The sequence below is a fragment of the Electrona antarctica genome (assembly GCF_951216825.1).
Source record: "Electrona antarctica genome assembly, chromosome: 21".
NCBI classification, from domain to species: domain Eukaryota; kingdom Metazoa; phylum Chordata; class Actinopteri; order Myctophiformes; family Myctophidae; genus Electrona; species Electrona antarctica.
Genome location: NC_136802.1, coordinates 15117839 through 15137549, shown reverse-complemented (window position 1 = coordinate 15137549; position 19711 = coordinate 15117839). Strand labels below are relative to the sequence as shown.

The following is a 19711-nucleotide window of genomic DNA, read 5'->3' as shown; positions in this document are numbered from 1 at the left end:
CCATTGATAATGCTGTGGTGACCTCAACTCGGACTGCGAAAAATCTGGGTGTGACCCTGGACGATCAACTGACGTTCTCGGCAAACATCGCATCAGTGACAAGGTCCTGCAGATTCCTCCTCTACAACATCAGGAGGATTCGCCCCTTCCTCACGGAGAAGGCAGCCCAGGTGCTCATCCAGGCTCTCGTCATCTCCCGCCTGGACTACTGCAACTCCCTCCTTGCTGGTGCTCCGGCATCTGCCATCAGACCTCTGGAGCTTGTTCAGAAAGCTGCGGCTCGTCTGGTGTTCAACCGCCCCAAGTTCTCCCACACAACCATCCTTCTCCGTTCTCTACACTGGCTCCCCGTAGCGGCCCGCATCCAGTTCAAAACCCTGGTGTTAGCCTATAGGGCAGTGAAAGGAACAGCTCCTTCCTATCTCCGGGCTATGGTCGATGCCTACACCCCTGCCCGACCACTTCGGTCTGCCACCTCGGGGCGACTGATTGCCTCGTCACTCAAGGGTCCTTCTGGCCGATCCACACGGTCACGACTCTTTTCTGTTCTGGCCCCACAGTGGTGGAATGAACTCCCCACTGATGTTAGGACAGCAGAGTCACTGCCCATATTTCGCCGCAGGTTGAAAACCCACCTCTTCAGGAAACACTACCCTTCCTCTCTGCCTGACCTACTTGTTGTTAACTAGTTGTACGAACGTTTGTTTTCTATTGTTGTATTGTTTATTGGATCTTGTTTAGTCGGTACACTTAATTGTTTTAGCTCATGCTCATTTGATTTAGCTATTTTGTCTCATCCGGTTAAGGAAATAGGTAGCTGATATATTGCACTTTTACCTTAGCGCTAGGTATACTCTTGGTTGCTTGTTTTTGCAGAAAATGCACTAAAGACTTCTGGTGATTAGTAGTTTTTGTTCCCTACCTATGTTGAATACACTTATTGTAAGTCGCTTTGGATAAAAGCGTCTGCTAAATGACTGTAATGTAATGTAATGGTTATAGAGTGAAATAGAGTGAAAGGAAGGAGGCGGGGCTGGGCTGGGTACCTGAAGCATTCATGGTTATAGAGTGAAAGGGAGGAGGCTGGGCTGGGCTGGGTACCTGAAGCATTCATGGTTACAGAGTGAAAGGGAAGGAGGCTGGGCTGGGTACCTGAAGCATTCATGGTTATAGAGTGAAGGGAAGGGGGCTGGGCTGGGTACCTGAAGCATTCATGGTTATAGAGTGAAAGGGAGGAGGCTGGGCTGGGTACCTGAAGCATTCATGGTTATAGAGTGAAGGGGAAGGGGGCTGGGCTGGGTACCTGAAGCATTCATGGTTATAGAGTGAAAGGGAGGAGGCTGGGCTGGGCTGGGTACCTGAAGCATTCATGGTTATAGAGTGAAAGGGAGGAGGCTGGGCTGGGTACCTGAAGCATTCATGGTTATAGAGTGAAAGGGAGGAGGCTGGGCTGGGTACCTGAAGCATTCATGGTTATAGAGTTAAAGGGGAGGAGGCTGGGCTGGGCTGGGTACCTGAAGCATTCATGGTTATAGAGTGAAAGGAAGGAGGCTGGGCTGGGCTGGGTACCTGAAGCATTCATGGTTATAGAGTGTAAGGAAGGAGGCTGGGCTGGGCTGGGTACCTGAAGCATTCATGGTTATAGAGTGTAAGGAAGGAGGCTGGGCTGGGTACCTGAAGCATTCATGGTTATAGAGTGAAGGAAAGGAGGCTGGGCTGGGCTGGGTACCTGAAGCATTCATGGTTATAGAGTGAAAGGAAGGAGGCTGGGCTGGGTACCTGAAGCATTCATGGTTATAGAGTGAAGGGAAGGAGGCTGGGCTGGGCTGGGTACCTGAAGCATTCATGGTTATAGAGTGAAGGGAAGGAGGCTGGGCTGGGCTGGGTACCTGAAGCATTCATGGTTATAGAGTGAAAGGGAAGGAGGCTGGGCTGGGTACCTGAAGCATTCATGGTTATAGAGTTAAAGGGAAGGCGGCTGGGCTGGGTACCTGAAGCATTCATGGTTATAGAGTGAAGGGAAGGAGGCTGGGCTGGGCTGGGTACCTGAAGCATTCATGGTTATAGAGTGAAGGGAAGGAGGCTGGGCTGGGCTGGGTACCTGAAGCATTCATGGTTATAGAGTGAAGGGGAAGGAGGCGGGGCTGGGCTGGGTACCTGAAGCATTCATGGTTATAGAGTGAAAGGTAGGAGGCTGGGCTGGGTACCTGAAGCATTCATGGTTATAGAGTGAAAGGAAGGAGGCTGGGCTGGGCTGGGTACCTGAAGCATTCATGGTTATAGAGTGAAAGGGGAGGGGGCGGGGCTGGGTACCTGAAGCATTCATGGGTCCACAGGCGGGTGATGTTGTGTTTGGTGTCGTGGAAATCTCTGTGCATCCTGAGCAGACCCTGGAACACCTGGACGCACACGGACACACATGCACGCACAGTGGTGTAAAGTAAACTAACTAAGTATGTTTACTTAAGTACTATTTGAGGTACTTGCGTGCACCTTGGAGATGTCCCTGAGGTTGTACAGGTAGTATGTATGTATGTATGTATGTGCGTGCGTGCGTGCGTGCGTGCGTGCGTGCGTGCGTGCGTGCGTGCGTGCGTGCGTGCGTGCGTGCGTGCGTGCGTGCGTGCGTGCGTGCGCGTGTACCTTGGAGATGTCCCTGAGGTTCTACAGGTAGTGTGTGTGTGTGTATGTGCGTGTGTACCTTGGAGATGTCCCTGAGGTTGAACAGGTATAGTGTGTGTGTGTGTGTGTGTGTGTGTGTCTGTGTGTGTGTCTGTGTGTGTGTGTGTGTGTGTGTGTCTGTGTGTGTGTGTCTGTGTGTGTGTGTGTCTGTGTGTGTGTGTGTGTGTGTGTGTGCGAGCGTGCGTGTACCTTGGAGATGTCCCTGAGGTTGAACAGGTAGTGTGTGTGTGTGTGTGTGTGTGTGTGTGTGTGTGTGTGTGTGTGTGTGTGTGTGTGTGTGTGTGTGTACCTTGGAGATGTCCCTGAGGTTGAACAGGTAGTGTGTGTGGTTGGGCGTGGGCAGGAAGCGCTGGGTGACAGCGTGGAACAGCTCCAGGGTGGCGCGGGTCACCACCTGACCCAACGGCTTCAGCTCCTCCTCGAACACCTCCAGCCTCTGCTGCATCATGCTGCCGAAGATGTGCAGGATCTGAGCGTCCTGCGGGGGGAGACAGAGAGACGGGCGTCTCGATCGTCTTATTCTAGCTAATATCCACGACCTTTGTCGAATAATCGAGAAGCATGATTTTTTTGTGATTTTGTTTGGTCAACTATAGTCAACGCAAAAAAGCTACTCACACCCATATTATATTGCACTGCTGATTCGACCGATATGTCGGAGTCATATAGTCAGTGTTGGGAGTAACGTGTTACAGTGGCTGGTAGAGAGGCCGGATGGGAACCGCAAGGTTCCCAGTTCGATTCTGGGCTCCCCCAGAGTTAGTGTCCTTGAGCAAGACTCCTAATTGCTCCCGATGTGCAGGTTGGTGCCTGCATGGTTTCCTCCGCCATCGGTGTATGAATGTGTGTGTGTGTGTGTGTGGATTGTGGATGGGTTGAATATAATGCACAATCTATGTAAAGCGCTTTGGATGAAAGCGCTATATAAATGCACCATTTACCATTTACCAAGTACCGGATAACTACTTTTCGTGGTAACTAATAACGGGCTAGCTTTTACCATTCAGTAACACCGTTCTAGTTAATGTGAGTTAAATGGGTGCGTTACCTGCGTTACATTATGTTCTCCAACTGAACTGAAACTATTAATTTGTGCATAGTGCTACGTACATTAGTGTGTTTAGTGTTTGGGCCTAGTGGCCCTGGGATTGCTCCCACTGACCTAGGCCCTCTGCAGCCTTACGTGAAACCGGTTGTCTCAAACCTTGGTGTCAAGTTTGATAATGCGCTCAAACTTGACAAACAGATAAATGCTGTGGTCAGATCCAGCTTTTACCATCTGAGGCTTTTAGCTAAAATCAAGGCTGTACTTTCCTTTGGTGATTTTGAGCATGTTATCCATGCCTTTATCACCACGCACCTGGACTACTGTAACGCGCTCTATGCCACCTCTACACCTTGGCTTTTAACCCCGGTTGAGTTTCCATGGTCCTTGTTTTGTATATCCGTTTTGTATTTTTCGTGTGTTTGCTGTTGTTCTCTGTGTTTAGCTATAGTGTATTTATTTTTATTCTTCTGTACAGCACTTTGTAAACTCTGAGTTGTAAAATGTGCTTTATAAATAAAGTGGATTGGATTGGATATTGTCTATGTAGGTTAAATTCAGCCTGTAAGTCATTAAAATATTTGAGATCCTGGTCTCTGTAGAGGTCACCAAGCACCGCTACCCCCTTTGAGTGTTTGTGTAAACACAAACATTGATGACGAAGGTGAGGACGCAAATTGTGATTGGCCGGAATGAGATGATGTATGATGATATGAGGGCTCTTCACTTCACACGGGTGTGATTATTATTATTATTTAAGTCAAACAGTCAAATACAGCCTCTGAGATGCAGCGGAGAAGTTCAGGCCTAAAGTATTGAAAGATTGAAGTAAAGTAAAATAACCTCAAAATTGTACTTAAGTAACAGTAAATGTACTTCCCACTGCCGGTTGATGATTTTACACATGCACAGTGTGACACAAACAAGGCCCTCGAGTTGGAATGGCGTGCGCGGCAGAACAAAAAGCCATTTCACGCAGAGCCACTTCAGCAGACTGAAGAGGGCCTTGGTGAGTGGACGACTGTTTGTTTCCTGAATACATCACCACGAACGCCTTTTTGCGCACGCACGCACGCACGCACGCACGCACGCACGCACGCACGCACGCACGCACGCACGCACGCACGCACGCACGCACGCACGCACCTACCAGCTCACAATGCATCTCATAGCGACACATCGTGAGCGTGTAGATCTGCTATTTTCATCAAATTCATCAAAATGTATATCGAGCTGGGGAAGTGGCTAATGTATGTTTTTGTAATATAAATCTACAAAATAACTACCATCAAATAATTGTAGTGCAGTGAAAGCACTCTCTCTAGGTCGTCCTCAGACGAACCCTCCAATGCCTCTGAAATGTAAAGTAGAAATAAAAATATTGGGCATTGGAAATACTCATGATATAGTACAAATACCTCAAAGGGCCACTTCACCCCTTTTGCAACCAGAACTTATTTTTAATGATGTTTCATTAGGACACATGAAACACTTTCCTGGGATTTGCATGTGTGTAATATGTTTTTTTTTATGCATGTGGTCTCACTTCCTTCCTGGACTACAAAGTCACACCTCCATGCAGCCTCCCCCCCTCTCCACAAGGAGGGGAAGTGCACTAAAGCATTATGGGCATTGTAGGAATTCAGCAATCCAGTCCAACGCTAGTCAAACACACAGACTTAATTGTTTTTCTGGCCATAGGGTACAAATTTCAAATTGTGCTACTGTTATCTAATCTGCTACAAATACATTGAGTGACTGCAGTTTCTTCCAGCGTTGAAATGTCCCTTTAAGTATACTTGAGTTATATACTCAAGTATACTTGTATTGAGTATACTTGTATTGAGTATACTTGAGTTGTACTTGAGTAAATGTGCTTAGTTACTTTCCACCAATGCTGACGTGTCGTCCTCCGGAAGAGCAGGGAGAGAGGCCGACCACACTGCCGCCCACGCACGCGCACTTGTATTGCCATACTCGTGAGGACAGTGGTCGTTTTGGCACTTTTTACCAATGCCATTTTATATTTTCTTCACTATGTTTATGCCTAACCGTGAAGCCGCAAAGAACTGGTTTCGGTGCACGACACCGGTACACAACCAAGTATTAACTCCACCCCTTATATGGCTAAACCCTAAACCTAACCTCTAAATGCTTAATCCTAAATCCAACCTCAATCTGGTTTAGGATTATCTATATTTTTTTAACCATTAAAACATCAATTTCCCATCACAATCACTATACAATTACAGTGATACGAGTGCACACGTATTAGAGCGTGCGCGTGCACACGCGCGCACGCCCACCCGCCCGCACGCCCACCCGCCCGCACGCCCACCCGCCCGCCCCGCACGCACGCCCGCCCGCCCGCCCGCACGCACGCACGCACGCACGCACGCACGCACGCACGCACGCACGCACGCACGCACGCACGCACGCACGCACGCACGCACGCACGCACGCACGCACGCACGCACGCACGCACACACACACACACACACACACACACACACACACACACACACACACACACACACACACACACACACACACACACACACACACACACACACACACACACACACACACACACACACACACACACACACACACACACACACACACACACACACACACACACACACACACACACACACACACACACACACACACACACACACACACACCGGACGACAAGAGGCAGAAGAGGAGAGCTAGAGAGCGAGAGGGAACAAGTGGCGGATGTGACTGCGGAACGGGAAAGGCAGAGAAGGAGCACGACGACAATGAATAAAGACTCCTGGAAAATTGAAAAGATTGAAAGGAGACAAGGACGAGAGAGAGAGAGCGAGAGAGCGAGAGAGCGAGAGAGAGAGAGAGAGAGAGAGAGCGAGAGAGCGAGAGAGAGAGGCAGATATAGGCAAACCTGGCTGCCCAGAGAGGACAGGCTGTGTTCTCACTGTAGTCAAGGAATGGTGGAGACAGAGCTCCACTTCTTGACTGCATGTGACAAATATAAACTAAATTCACAGAAATAACAAAAACAAGGATACAGTTGGACTTAATCCAGACAATCCCCTACTTATTAGGTTGGCAGTAAAATATGTATCAGCCTGCCACAAAATGAGGGACAATGGGTGCCCCAGCGACTTTTTGCCGTAAGTCTACCACAATTAATAGACCAATGTAATTTTGCTTATGTTTTTCCATGTCTTGTTTATATTATTTGTTCTGATTCTGAATATGTATGTATCATTTATTATTTTGTTTCATACTGTATTTGTATCATTCATAATGTATGTAATGCTTTGGCAATATAAGAATGCTTGCAATGCTTATAATATACTCAAATGCATAAAGAAACCTTGTAAGTACTTCTGTATATGGATCGGAACAAAATACCTTTCAAAAGTTGAAATTGAGCTATGGTTTTGTTATATCACACTTTGTATAAATCAGCAGCAAATTCATGAACTCGGATGATGGATGACGTTTCTCCATATTTCCGTTGCTACGGCAAAAAGTCGCTGGGGCGTATCCCACCCCTAGCGACTTCTAGAGACTTTTCAAAGAGCCACTAGCTACTTCCGTTACTGGGGAGTTGGCAACACTGGTCCTGTGCTCATTCTGGGCCCCTCGCTGGAGAGAATGTCGTCCATGTGCAGCTCGTGGAAAAGTAGAGATATTTTTAGGCCAGAACTTTCAAATGGATATGAAACTAGTCCCCGCAAATGACTCCAAGCCTTAGGAACTAATTATTGGGTGAGTGCACACGCAGTGCTACAAGTTTAAATGCCCACATGGTTAGTCTGATAACCGTACGGACGGAAAGAAACGATCTATGGCTGTGAATTTGGACAGACGGGACAGACAAGACAGACAGACGGGACAGACGGGACAGACAGACAGACGGGACAGACGGGACAGACGGGACAGACAGACAGACGGGACAGACAGACAGACAGACAGACAGACAGACAGACAGACAGACAGACAGACAGACAGACAGACAGACAGACAGACAGACAGACAGACAAGTGGCCAATCTAATTCCCGTCACAGTGGGACGCAATGGGCAGAAGAAGAAATGAAAGAAAGGTGCATGGAGGCCCATGCATGGAAAAATGATGAATACGGGATGATGTGAGGTGAGGTGATGTGGGCTGCTATTCAGTCAAAACTATTTCCCTGGATGTAATGTGTTGGGGAGAGAGAGAGAGAGAGAGACAGAGAGAGAGAGAGAGAGAGACAGAGAGAGAGAGACACAGAGAGAGAGAGAGACAGAGAGAGACAGACAGAGAGAGACAGAGAGACAGAGACAGAGACAGAGAGAGAGACAGACAAAGAGATAGTGATTCTGTCGTGTTATCATTATTGGCATGGCTATAATTATAATCACCGGATAATTGCGGCGAGGCGAGATAGAGAGAGCCAAAAAGGGGGGAAAAGGGTGATGGAGGAAGGATAATAGCGTAATTTGAGAGCATTACCAGGGGCAACACTGGCTTAGCAGAGAGAGAGAGCATTACCAGGGGCAACACTGGCTTAGCAGAGTGAGAGAACGGTGCATAGTGTTATAGTCCGACGTCCCAAAACTCATTACTAACCCTACCCCAAACCCTAAGTGCACGTGGACGCCACGTGGTGAGTTTTAACGTGACATGTATGTCGGAATAATGAGACATCGGACTAATGCTTGCCCCCCGTGAGAGAGAGAGAGGAGAGAAGAAGAGAGTTAGACAGAGAGAGAGAGAGAGAGAGAGAGAGAGAGAGAGAGAGAGAGAGCGAGAGAGAGAGAGAGAGAGAGAGAGACAGCGATGCATAACGTATGTAAGGGATAATATCTGGCTAGGTGGTCATTGTCGGGAGATAATTCACCGACAGGGAGTTTAACCACCGAGGCGAAGCCGAGGTGGTTACACTCCCTGAAGGTGAATTATATGCCGACAATGACCACCTAGCCAGATATTATCCCGCTTATTACATGGCTAACTAACATAAATTAATACATTGACCCAAAACGCAACAAAAAAAGTATTCCATAAGTTCGCGCTGGCTGCGTCTGCCCAGCTGCAGGGCTGCAGCACTGTCAGAAAACAAGGAAGTGAGTTGATCAAATAGAATCCATTTTCGGGTCCTGCTTCGTCTATTTCTCGCTCAAATGTTTTCAAAAACATTTTTAAGAGCAATGTTTAGCTGTAAATTACATTGTGTGTCACTAGTGTGTGTGTTTACATGGCTGTTATGTTGGAAACGGCAGTAAATCAAGCGGGGCGCAGCCACGCAGCTGGTGGTGCTCAGAGGGTTTGATTAGGCAGCGGTCATTATACAGCGGAGCGGTCATTATCATGAGATAACTCACCGCTGATTTAAGCGATTGACCAATCAGAATCAAGCATTCAACCAAGCCATGTAATAAGCTGTGATAATGGCTCTCTATAGCGTTCACTTCCTAGGGTTCAACAGGCACACACAGTAACTCCCCTCCCTACTTCCTTCACAGGTGTTATAGCTGATACTAATGAAGGCTCCGTTCCATTGTGGTCAAAAAGAGTCAGGGGGCTGCTTTTGATTTGGCCTACTTCTTAAATATTTGTTTTCTAATTTCTTAGATTTGTCTTAGATTTCTTCCTGAAATTAACCTACTGCTAAATAATAATTATTATTATAATAATTGGATTTTGTATTTATTAATTCATTTGAAAGGTTTTTTTGAAAATGTTTTGAAATAGTAATAATTCAAATCAGAATGTAAGAAACAAATAAATAAATAAAAATGAATCAAGGGACCCATAAAAATGTGTCTGCGACCCAGAAATGTGTCCCGAGCCAGTGTTTGGGTGTCCCATGCTGCAGGACATGAGGAGAGGAGGAGAGGAGGTCATGAGGAGAGGAGGTCATGAGGAGAGGAGGAGAGGACATGAGGAGAGGAGGAGAGGAGGTCGGCGGAGAGGAGGTCGGCGGTGTCACTCACGTTAGGGAAGGTCATGTTTATGAGGTTGAAACGAGCCTGCAAGCGGCCCGAGATGTGACTCCTCCCTCCACCTGGGGGCGCCATGGAGGCCAGCAGGACCATGTCCTGAAAAACACGCACGGCACGGGCGCACGCACACACGGGCGCACACACACACACACACACGCACGTGCACGCGCGCCACACACACACACACACACACACACACACACACACACACACACACACACACACACACACACACACACACACACACACACACACACACACACACACACACACACACACACACACACACACACACACACACACACACACACACACAGGAAGGGTAGGTGTTCACAAATGCAAATACCTATTATAATTGATCTCTCACCTTCATGTCTTTGTACACACTGAAGGTAATTTAGGGGTTGTAATTAAGAAGTAATTAGGGGAGACATTAACGGACTAGGTAACGAATGGCTTAATAACACACACGCACGCACGGACGCACGCACGCACGCAAGCACGCAAGCATGCTAACCCTCACAAACAAGCAGGCTTCCAAAACATTGAGTGATGTATTTTTAGGCCGTGTCCACGAAAGCATTCCTCCCAGCTGTAGGTACAAAACATTTCAGCTCTCGGCAAGCCGATAAAAACACCACGACGTGACAATAAAAAAACGCCTCACGTGAACGCGCAAGCGTGAAACAGACGCCTCGTCATACCACTGCTGGAGTTTCCAAAAGTGTGGCGCTCACGTTGTAAAAAGATCAAAGGCATATACGCTGCTGCACTCAGGAAATAGAAATCTCTTGGTGGACACGAACGGACGGACGGCCCCTTAGAGATCCCTTTGCACTCAATGGCTCACAATGCTTAGACAGCTGTTTTATTTCAGAAAATGCGCTTCGTAATCCAAAACAGTTGGCTTTCTGAGTTGTGTTGATGACCAAGAGACTGAGAAACTTTACCCCGCCGTTCTGAGCCTGTTGTTTTCAGAAAGATATTTCATAATAGCCTTCCATAAAGAGACAGTTCAGCGTTGTAATATTAAGCGGTTGATATTCGTACAGTACATATACTGTAACATGATTCTTATCAAAAAGGCAAATAACTTCCATCCATTCCGTCCATAACTTGCATCTGAAGTTGTTTGCTTGAATATACGTTTGGGATGATGCATGCATTCTAACATGCATGCATGTTAGAATGCATGCATGTTCTCTCCTGCTGGGACCAGGGATGATGCATTCTAACATGCTATAGCACCGGTTCTCTCCTGCTGGGACCAGGGGTCCTTGAGGGAGTGATGGGATGATGCATTAACATGCTATAGCACTGGTTCTCTCCTGCTGGGACCAGGGGTCCTTTGGGATGATGCATTCTAACATGCTGTAGCACTGGTTCTCTCCTGCTGGGACCAGGGGTCCTTTGGGATGATGCATTCTAACATGCTATAGCACTGGTTCTCTCCTGCTGGGACCAGGGGTCCTTTGGGATGATGCATTCTAACATGCTATAGAACTGGTTCTCTCCTGCTGGGACCAGGGGTCCTTGAGGGAGTCCCAGGGGTCACTACCTAAATCATTGATACTGTAGTTAGGAACCAAATGCACCCTTATGGATGGATGGATGGATGAATGGATGGATGAATGAATGAATGAATGAATGAATGAATGAATGCATTTTGTGATACATTTGTATACATCTTATGGGAGTGTATACAAATGTAAAATGTGTACACTTTCAGAGTTATGGGGGTCCGAGACCCCGGTGCATATCCTTCAAATCAAAATGTTCTATGGGTGATTCAATGTTAATGTTATCTCTCTCTCTCTCTCTCTCTCTCTCTCTCTCTCTCTCTCTCTCTCCCTCTCTCTCCCCTCTCTCTCTCTCTCTCTCTCTCTCTCTCTCTCTCTCTCTCACTCACCTTGATAGCCTTGGTGGTCTGCTTGCGGCGGTCGTACCAGAAGCCGTGGTCCATCCAGAGGCGCAGCAGCTCGAGCGGAGGCTGGGCGCCGGACGGGTCGCGTGACGCCATGCTGAGGTCGTCCAGGAAGCACAGCATGCGCTTCCCGCCCAGCGGAACGTACTGGCCCTTGGTCCGCTTCTCCACGCGCCGCTCCACCATGGCCTGGAGGTCATTGGACGTGGTCTGCACGGACAGAGGTTGTATTAGTTCAGGGGTTCTCAACCCGTGACCCCTCGGGGGGGGTCGCCAAATTATTTTGGGGGGGTCCCCAAATTATTTTCTCAAAAACAAAAAACAAAAAATTATTTTGTTTTTTTTTGCAACTGAATGGGTGAGAAATGGAAATTAAGAGTTTACATAGTACACAGAGTACATGTATAAACTTTCCTTAATGATTAGATCTGGTTTCAGTATTAATTTATGATATATTTTCTCTATTATTTATTTATATATATTTTGCAGTTTGTATTGGGGGTCGCGAGACATGGCCAAAGCATTTCCAGGGGTCCCCAGCCAAAAACGTTGAGAACCCCTGTAGTTAACCAAATAAACACTGGACTTGAAAAAAAAAGCTTTTTTTTTTGCTTACTGAAGTAAATAAAAAAACTAGAATGAAAAAACTAAAATGATAACTAACTGAAACTGCATTGAATGTGTTTACAGAACTAACTAAAACTAACTGAAATTATAGACAAAATTCCCTTATAGATTTAGTTGTTCTCGTTAACACGTTAAAACTGGAAATGAACTGGAAGTGAAAACACGAATCACGTATTGAGCTTGCAGACACTTGCTACTTTTGCTAGATTTTATTTGAAACCTTAAAAGTATACTGTAATTATGAGGTCTCCACCCGGAGGAGACGATGGAGACGATGTCAAGGTTTGTAATATTTCTTAGCTTTTTTCATGCCAAGGACGCCCCACTGACTGTGCTCCCGCTATTTGGAAATGGCTTAAAAATCATTTTTTTTAAAAAGAAATCTACAGCTCCTACCTTGCAGCTCCCTCATCTATTTAAGACATTTGTGGAATATGTTTTTTGGAGAAAAAAAAAAAAGTACAATAATAATGTATTCATTTCTGTTTTCCCCACATTTGGCTGCGTTGAAAACTGGTGTCTAAGCTGATTAAATGCTTTCTTGAACAACGGCAGTCAGACCCAAAATTCAACTCCACTGGGATCAATGTTGGTGAAAATACTTACAAAGAAATGTTCTGCTTTGAAACAGTCCTGATGCAAGTCTATACGGCAAAAACTGACAATTCACAGACACAGAATTGGCTAATAGAGACCCACCTCCTGTTCACTGTTATGGAAGGCACTGTGTTCATGTTGCTGAACAAAGCTCTGACTGAAGTTAGCTGCATGAAAAGACACGCGCATGCATGTGCGCGGCCACACGCCCGCGTTGTGTGTGTGCGGTGCACGTGCGTTGCACAATTGAGTGGAGAAAGTAGAGAGAGAGAGAGCGGAGAGAGATAAAGGAGAGAGAAGAAAGGTGAGGAGAGAGGGAGAGAGAGAGAGAGAGAGAGAGAGAGAGAGAGAGAGAGAGAGATGGATTGATAAGGGAAAATGAGACAAGCCAGGGAAAATGCTAAAGATAAGAGGAGAGTAAGAGAAATTGGACTATTAAAAAAGGGGCGCTGCATGAGTCAGAGATAGAGTGAGGCAGAATGGCACAGAGAGAGAAGGGCTGAATAGATGAACCCACACATAAATAAAGGTTGTGGTGACACAGGGATAGAGAGGGGGAGTGTTGGGGGGGTAGCGTCCGGCACAGAGGGCGCAAGATTCATGGGGGGCACTTAACCAGATATATCTGCATGCATGGCCAACGAGACAGATGCAGATGAGAGGGAGAGAGAGAGAGAGAGAGAGAGAGAGAGAGAGAGAGAGAGAGAGAGAGGAGCCTGCTTTAGACTTAGTTAATCGCGCACAGGTGTCTAGCACCGAAAATAACTGTGGGCTTGTAGATCTGCTATTTGTTGGCTCTTGGGCTCTTGGGCTAGACAGAGAGAAGGACAGATCGGAGAGGGAGAGAGAAGGACAGATCAGAGAGAGAGAGAGAGAGAGAGAGAGAGAGAGAGAGAGAGAGAGCGAGAGCGAGAGCGAGAGCGAGAGCGAGAGAGAGAGAGAGAGAGCGACAGAGAGAGAGAGAGAGAGAGAGAGATGGCACCCGGTTAGAATGACCCCTGCAGGTCCGGGTGTGTAATGGTGATGAATATGGGCGAGCGAGGGGTGAGGAGGGAGGTGAAGGATGGCGGTGAGGGGTGGGTGTACGGGGGGTGGGTGTAGGGGGTGGGGTGGGGGGGGGGGGGGGGGGGTGTACGGGGGGGTGGGTGTCTCACAGCTGGCTATCTAATAGCCCTTCATCAGCAGCGGCGGCCAGGGGCTGACGCAAAGACTCAAGACTAATTGCGGGTGCCTTGGAGCCATGCTCGCACTGTAATTGTAGGAAAAGTGAGATGGAGGCTATATGCAGAGCTGCAAGTGCGTGCGTGCGGCCGTGCACACACACACACACACACACACACACACACGCACATACTGTACACCTGCACTCGCTCACCTCTTGGCTAAAGATTCCTGCCGTCTAGTCTGGCGGAAGAGAGGAGAGTGTGTGTGTGTGTGTGTACTGTGTGTGTGTGTGTGTGTGTGTGTGTGTGTGTGTGTGTGTGTGTGTGCGTGCGAGTGTGAGTGCACGTGAGTGAGCGAGCGTGTGTGTGTGTCTGTGTGTGCGTGTGTATAGTTCAATGCTGGGGAGCATTGAACTATACATACAGTATAGCTGACATATTTATTGATATTGTACTTTTTACTGCCCTTTGTATCATGAACTATGTCAAAAAAAAATTAGTAGGTGTAGAAACCTGGATGGGATATGGTTAATCGACGCAGAGAGACTGGTTTGGATTTCCTAACATGATATAGTCACACTTGCAGAATAGAGAAAGCGTGGGACAAAAGAGACGTCCGTCATTCCGTCCGTCCGTCCGTCCGTCCTTCCGCCCACACATACAGGCTGACCCAACCTGTGAGGACATTTTGACCGTGTGGACGGTCCAGACTAGAGGGACGCCCTACCTGTGAGGACATGTTGACCGTGTGGACGGTCCAGACTAGAGGGACGCCCTACCTGTGAGGACATGTTGACCGTGTGGACGGTCCAGACTAGAGGGACGCCCTACCTGTGAGGACATGTTGACCGTGTGGACGGTCCAGAGGGACGCCCTACCTGTGAGGACATGTTGACCGTGTGGACGGTCCAGACTAGAGGGACGCCCTACCTGGGAGGACATGTTGACCGTGTGGACGGTCCAGAGGGACGTGTCCAGCCCCTGCAGGACGCCCTGGGCCACCGTGGTCTTGCCCGCCCCCACCGGGCCGGTCAGCAGCACCGGACACCGAGCCAGCACCAGAGAGCTGACCAGGAAGCTGTAGCGCACCGTGTCCAGCGTGGGAACCACCATCTTATAGAACGGAGCACTGAGGGAGAGGGACAGAGAGGGAGAGAGAGAGAGAGAGAGAGGGAGAGAGAGTTAGAGTTAGTTTAACCATTCGAGACAGGAACCCCTGTCTAGTTGTGTGGGCCGGCTGTCGCTCAGGAGGTAGAGCAGGTCGTCCAATGATCCGTAGGTCGGCGGTTAGAATCCCGGCTCCTCCTGTGCACATGTCGAAGTGTCCTTGGGCAAGACACTGAACCCCACGTTGCCTCCAATGAGTTGGTCGGTGTGAGCTTGCCACCATTAGTGTGTGAATGTGGGAAGTGAGGATGATGGCGTTGACTGTCGCCGCTTCACCTCCCAATATATGGATGAATGGACCATTGTAAAGCGCTCTGAGCAATTGAAAATGCCATTCATTATTAGTGGTTGCTATGTACAGTGTATATTTAAAAAATATTTTTTTTCAGAAAATTTGGTCAGGATTTAGAAGGCATTTTTAGAATCGGCCTCAGGTATAAATGAGTTGAGACCTGATGCCGGTTCTACAAATTATCTTTTTTCAGAAAAACGTATGTTTCTAAATCAGTGGTTCTCAAACCTTTTCATGTCAAGGACCCCCAAATGTACTTGCTTTATTTAGGTCTTGAGTGCACGCACGCAGTGATACACACACACACAGTGACACACACACACAGTGACACACACACACACACACACACACACACACACACACACACACACACACACACACACACACACACACACACACACACACACACACACACACACACACACACACACACACACACACACACACACACACACATTTTAACCATTTATTTATGTCCACACAAAGGATATGCATACAAGGACACAAATATTATAGGTGCATTAAAGTTACATCTGCAAAGTCATGGTATGTGTTTTCGTGATACAACAGGCATGTCACACAGTACTCTATGGGTATAAGTAACAGCGTCTCCGCCATATATGACGGCTGCCAATTATAGCAGAGACACCACAATACTTTGCCAGCCTTTTAGCCTCCTTTTTGGGCATCCCAAGTTGTTGGAACCCTCTAACAACCACACACCACACACACACACACACACACACACACACCACTGAGCCTGGGTGCACGGGGGCAGACAGTGACTCACTTGGCTGCGTAGCGCCAGCCCTTGGGCAGCTTATCTTGAAAAGGTGCCCAGGTTTTGTTCTTGGTGTCAACATAGTAGTCGTAGATAGTGTGCTGGAACGAGAACAAAAAGATAAGGAGGAGTTCACATCGACTCGTCTCTACAAATAACAGCAATAATAATAGAGTTCACGCTCTCGGCCAACTTATCAAAAACGCTCTGACAGATGGTGGGGATGGAAACCACAGTTGTGGGCTCAAGTTTGTATAGGTTAGGGATTCCTAAACTTTTCCATGCCAAGGAGAGCCGAACTACATACTTACAGTGTGAGGTAGTAAATCCGCAATTTCTGCTATGTTTAACTTTAAGAAAACGTTGACCCCGCCCAACCCTGATATTAAGCACTTGGAATGTAGGGGTTGAGGCATTACAATTCGTTTGGACTCTGTTCCACAGGTAATATTGTGAAAATAGCAGATCTACAAGCAACACATGAACATAGGAGGGATGGTGACCCCGTTGAAAACCAGCGGTTTGAGGATGTCCGACAGACCTTGTTGGGAAAGGAGCCCTCCATCTCACGCAGGAAGTTGTCCATCCTCTCTCGGCCACGCTGGTCCACAGAGGAGCACAGGGACCACACCAGGCTGAAGATGAACCACAGCTCCACCATGCGGCCGTAGTGCTCCGTCTCCGTTGGGTTCACCTGGGGGTGCATGATGGGGGCAGTGGTGAGAAGTACAACCAAGTGCATTTACTGTACTGTACTCACTTGCATTTTTTACTTAAGCAAAAGTATCAATTCTGCAATGTAGAACTACTTCGTTGCGAGTAAAAGTCTGGAATTCTAAATGTACTTGAGTAAAAGTACCAAAGTATTGGCATGAAAATGTACTTAAAGTACCAAAAATACTCGGGTACAGTCGTACAGACAGTCATTAGTCCAGCATCCTACCTCAAACCCTAACATAACCGCAAGCACGGGAGCAGCGCATGTTCGAGCACTAGTCTAATGCTCCGTCGGAATTACCATCGGATCCCAAAATACTCACTGTGCAGAATGTCCCATTTCAAGTTTTCAAATGTATACAAAATATTCTGAAAAAAGCAGATCTACAAGCTCACAATGCGTTGTGACATATTGTGAGCTTGTAGATCGGCAGCGATGTGACTCCACTGAATACCACAGGGCCTTCTGCCCGTGGTGCATTGTAACTGAGTGAATTCTGTTCAATAAATCTGACCAGATTCGTCGACTATAGAACCTCCAGCTTGACTCCTGTTCTTCCACTCAACATCGCTGCTACAACACACAGGGGTCACTTGGTACAGAAATATACATAACAGTCATAAGGTTTTTCTCCAGTGTGAATGCGTTGGTGTGTCTTCAGGTTACCCTTGAGCATTGAAACTTTTGTCACAATATTTACAAGGGAAGGGTTTTTCTCTGGTTTGAAGGCGCTGCTTTAGATTATCTGGCTGATTGAAACTCTTGTCGCACAGTTTCCTCCAGTGTGGATACGCTGGTGGATCTTCAGAGCACTTGACTGACTGAAGCCTTTGTCACATGTTTTACAGCGGAAAGGTTTTTCTCCGGTGTGAACACACTGGTGTCTGTTCAGGTCACATGACTTAATGAAACTTTTGCCACACCGGTTACAGATGTGGGGTTTCTTCCTCGTGTAATCCATGTGATGTGTTTTTGCTGGTAGAGGTAAAGGTAGAGGTAAAGTCTCTGTCTATTGCTGACTGGAACATCTCGGTCGGTCTGTGTCCCCTTGCGTCGGGCTGGTTACAGAGCTAATTATTTGCCGACAGGCTGCTGAGGGCATGTTCCCATTCTGCAACATTTGCCAGTAGAGGTCGTTGTGGCTCCTCCGAGATGTGTGTGCACACTGAGAACCGCTGGAGACCCCCGTCTGGACAGACTGAGACCTGACTGACTCCTTCCAGGAGTGGTACTTCATCCTCAAAGCTGCCACTATACTGTATGTGGACTGTGATGGGAACATAATGTACGTCTGTTGGGGCAGGAAGATCACTCTGTCTTTGTCTCTGTCTGCCTTTCTGCCCCTCTCTCTCTCTCTCTCTGTCTATTTCTGTCTCTCTCTTTGCCCCTCTCTTTCAGCCTCACTGTCATTGCCTCTTTAATTTATCTCTTCCTTCACCTTTTGTCTCTCTCTGCCTCTCCTTCTCTGTCTCTCTCTGACCTTCTGTCTCTTCCATCTCCCTCTTTCAGTGTCTGTCTCTTTCTGTCTCTCTCTGACTTCAGTTTCTGCCTCTCTGTCTCTCTGGCAGCTGTCTTCTAAATCCTGACAGTTTTCTGAAATACCTATGTTTCTATATCAGTGGTGCTCAATATTTCATGTAAAGGACCCCAAACATTATATGTAATTGGCCACTGAGCACCATCTGAAAATGTTGTTCCAGTGACCCCCCGGAAGCAAAGATTTGAGTTAAAAACGTTCGCTGTGAAAGAATATATATTCAAAGATTTGCACCACATTTTCATGATTTTTCAAAAATAGCAGACCTACAAGCTCATAGCGCGGCACTAGTTAAGAGTAGACTACATCAAAGTACACAAGGAGGGAGTAGTCCTACCCCATTTTCAGGCGTGGCGAGGGCGTGGTAGAGGCGACAGAGGGAGGACACGGCGCTGAGCTCGGTGACAGGGACCGGCTCCACGCAGCAACTCTTCTTGAAGGACAGCGTGCTTTCTGTGTAGCGGTCAAACAGTCGCCCCAGGAGGTCCACCTCCGCCTGCAGACAGACAGACGGTGGGAGACGGTTGGACAGAGGGAAGAGGTACAGAGAAACAGTTTAGACATGTTAATATTACCTACCGACTATTGCCTACAGACCTTTTTTTTGTGAAAAAATTGGGAAATGTATTTAAACGTTTGAAAATGAGCTTTTCTTTTATAATGATATATTAACTCATCTTCTGCCAAGGCCAACTTTTTGTGTGTGTGTATGTGCCTGCGTGCCTGCGCTAGTGTGTGCGTGCGTGCGTGCGTATTTTTCACGGAAATGGCTTTATCTCGGGTGTTTTTTCCCGCAGTGAAAATTTGCTAAAATGTATTTTGGCGGGCCTTGATGGCGTCGTAATGACACTTGCTGAAAATAGCAGATCTACAAGCTCACAACGCGCCACGCATGCAACCAAGTGTAAAATGACTTATAGTGGATCTCTTGTCCACTAGACCCTTCCTAACATTTTAGTCTAGTTTTTATTGGTTGACGAAATTGTCAGTATATTTAGTCATTTACTTTCCATTTAGTTTTCGTCAGTGGAAAAAGGTAGTCGACAAACGTTTTTTCGTCTTAGTTTTAGTCGACGAAAACAACACTGGTTTGTACCTGGGCCCGTTTGTCCAACCAGGACTGAAGGTAGGGCTTCCATCCCAGGACAGAGCAGTCGTTGTAGACCACCCCACAGCGGGACACCGTGGCTGGAGA

At 47.4% G+C, this 19711-nt stretch overlaps 1 protein-coding gene across 1 annotated transcript in view; it reads right to left on the bottom strand.

Annotated features, from left to right (window-relative positions):
- Positions 1–19705, bottom strand: part of dnah2 (dynein, axonemal, heavy chain 2) — a gene marked incomplete at its 3' end in the record, with an annotated part of 107870 nt that extends 88165 nt beyond the window's left edge. The window contains exons 1-9 of the mRNA XM_079490663.1: positions 19613–19705; positions 18854–19012; positions 16803–16955; positions 16271–16362; positions 14952–15150; positions 11620–11844; positions 9702–9806; positions 2972–3160; positions 2314–2399 (exon numbers count right to left, since the gene is read on the bottom strand). Coding sequence (XP_079346789.1) covers positions 2314–2399; positions 2972–3160; positions 9702–9806; positions 11620–11844; positions 14952–15150; positions 16271–16362; positions 16803–16922 — 1016 coding nt within the window. The 5' untranslated portion in view covers positions 16923–16955; positions 18854–19012; positions 19613–19705. The remainder of the gene's footprint in view (positions 1–2313; positions 2400–2971; positions 3161–9701; positions 9807–11619; positions 11845–14951; positions 15151–16270; positions 16363–16802; positions 16956–18853; positions 19013–19612) is intronic.
- Between the last annotated feature and the right edge of the window lie 6 nt (positions 19706–19711).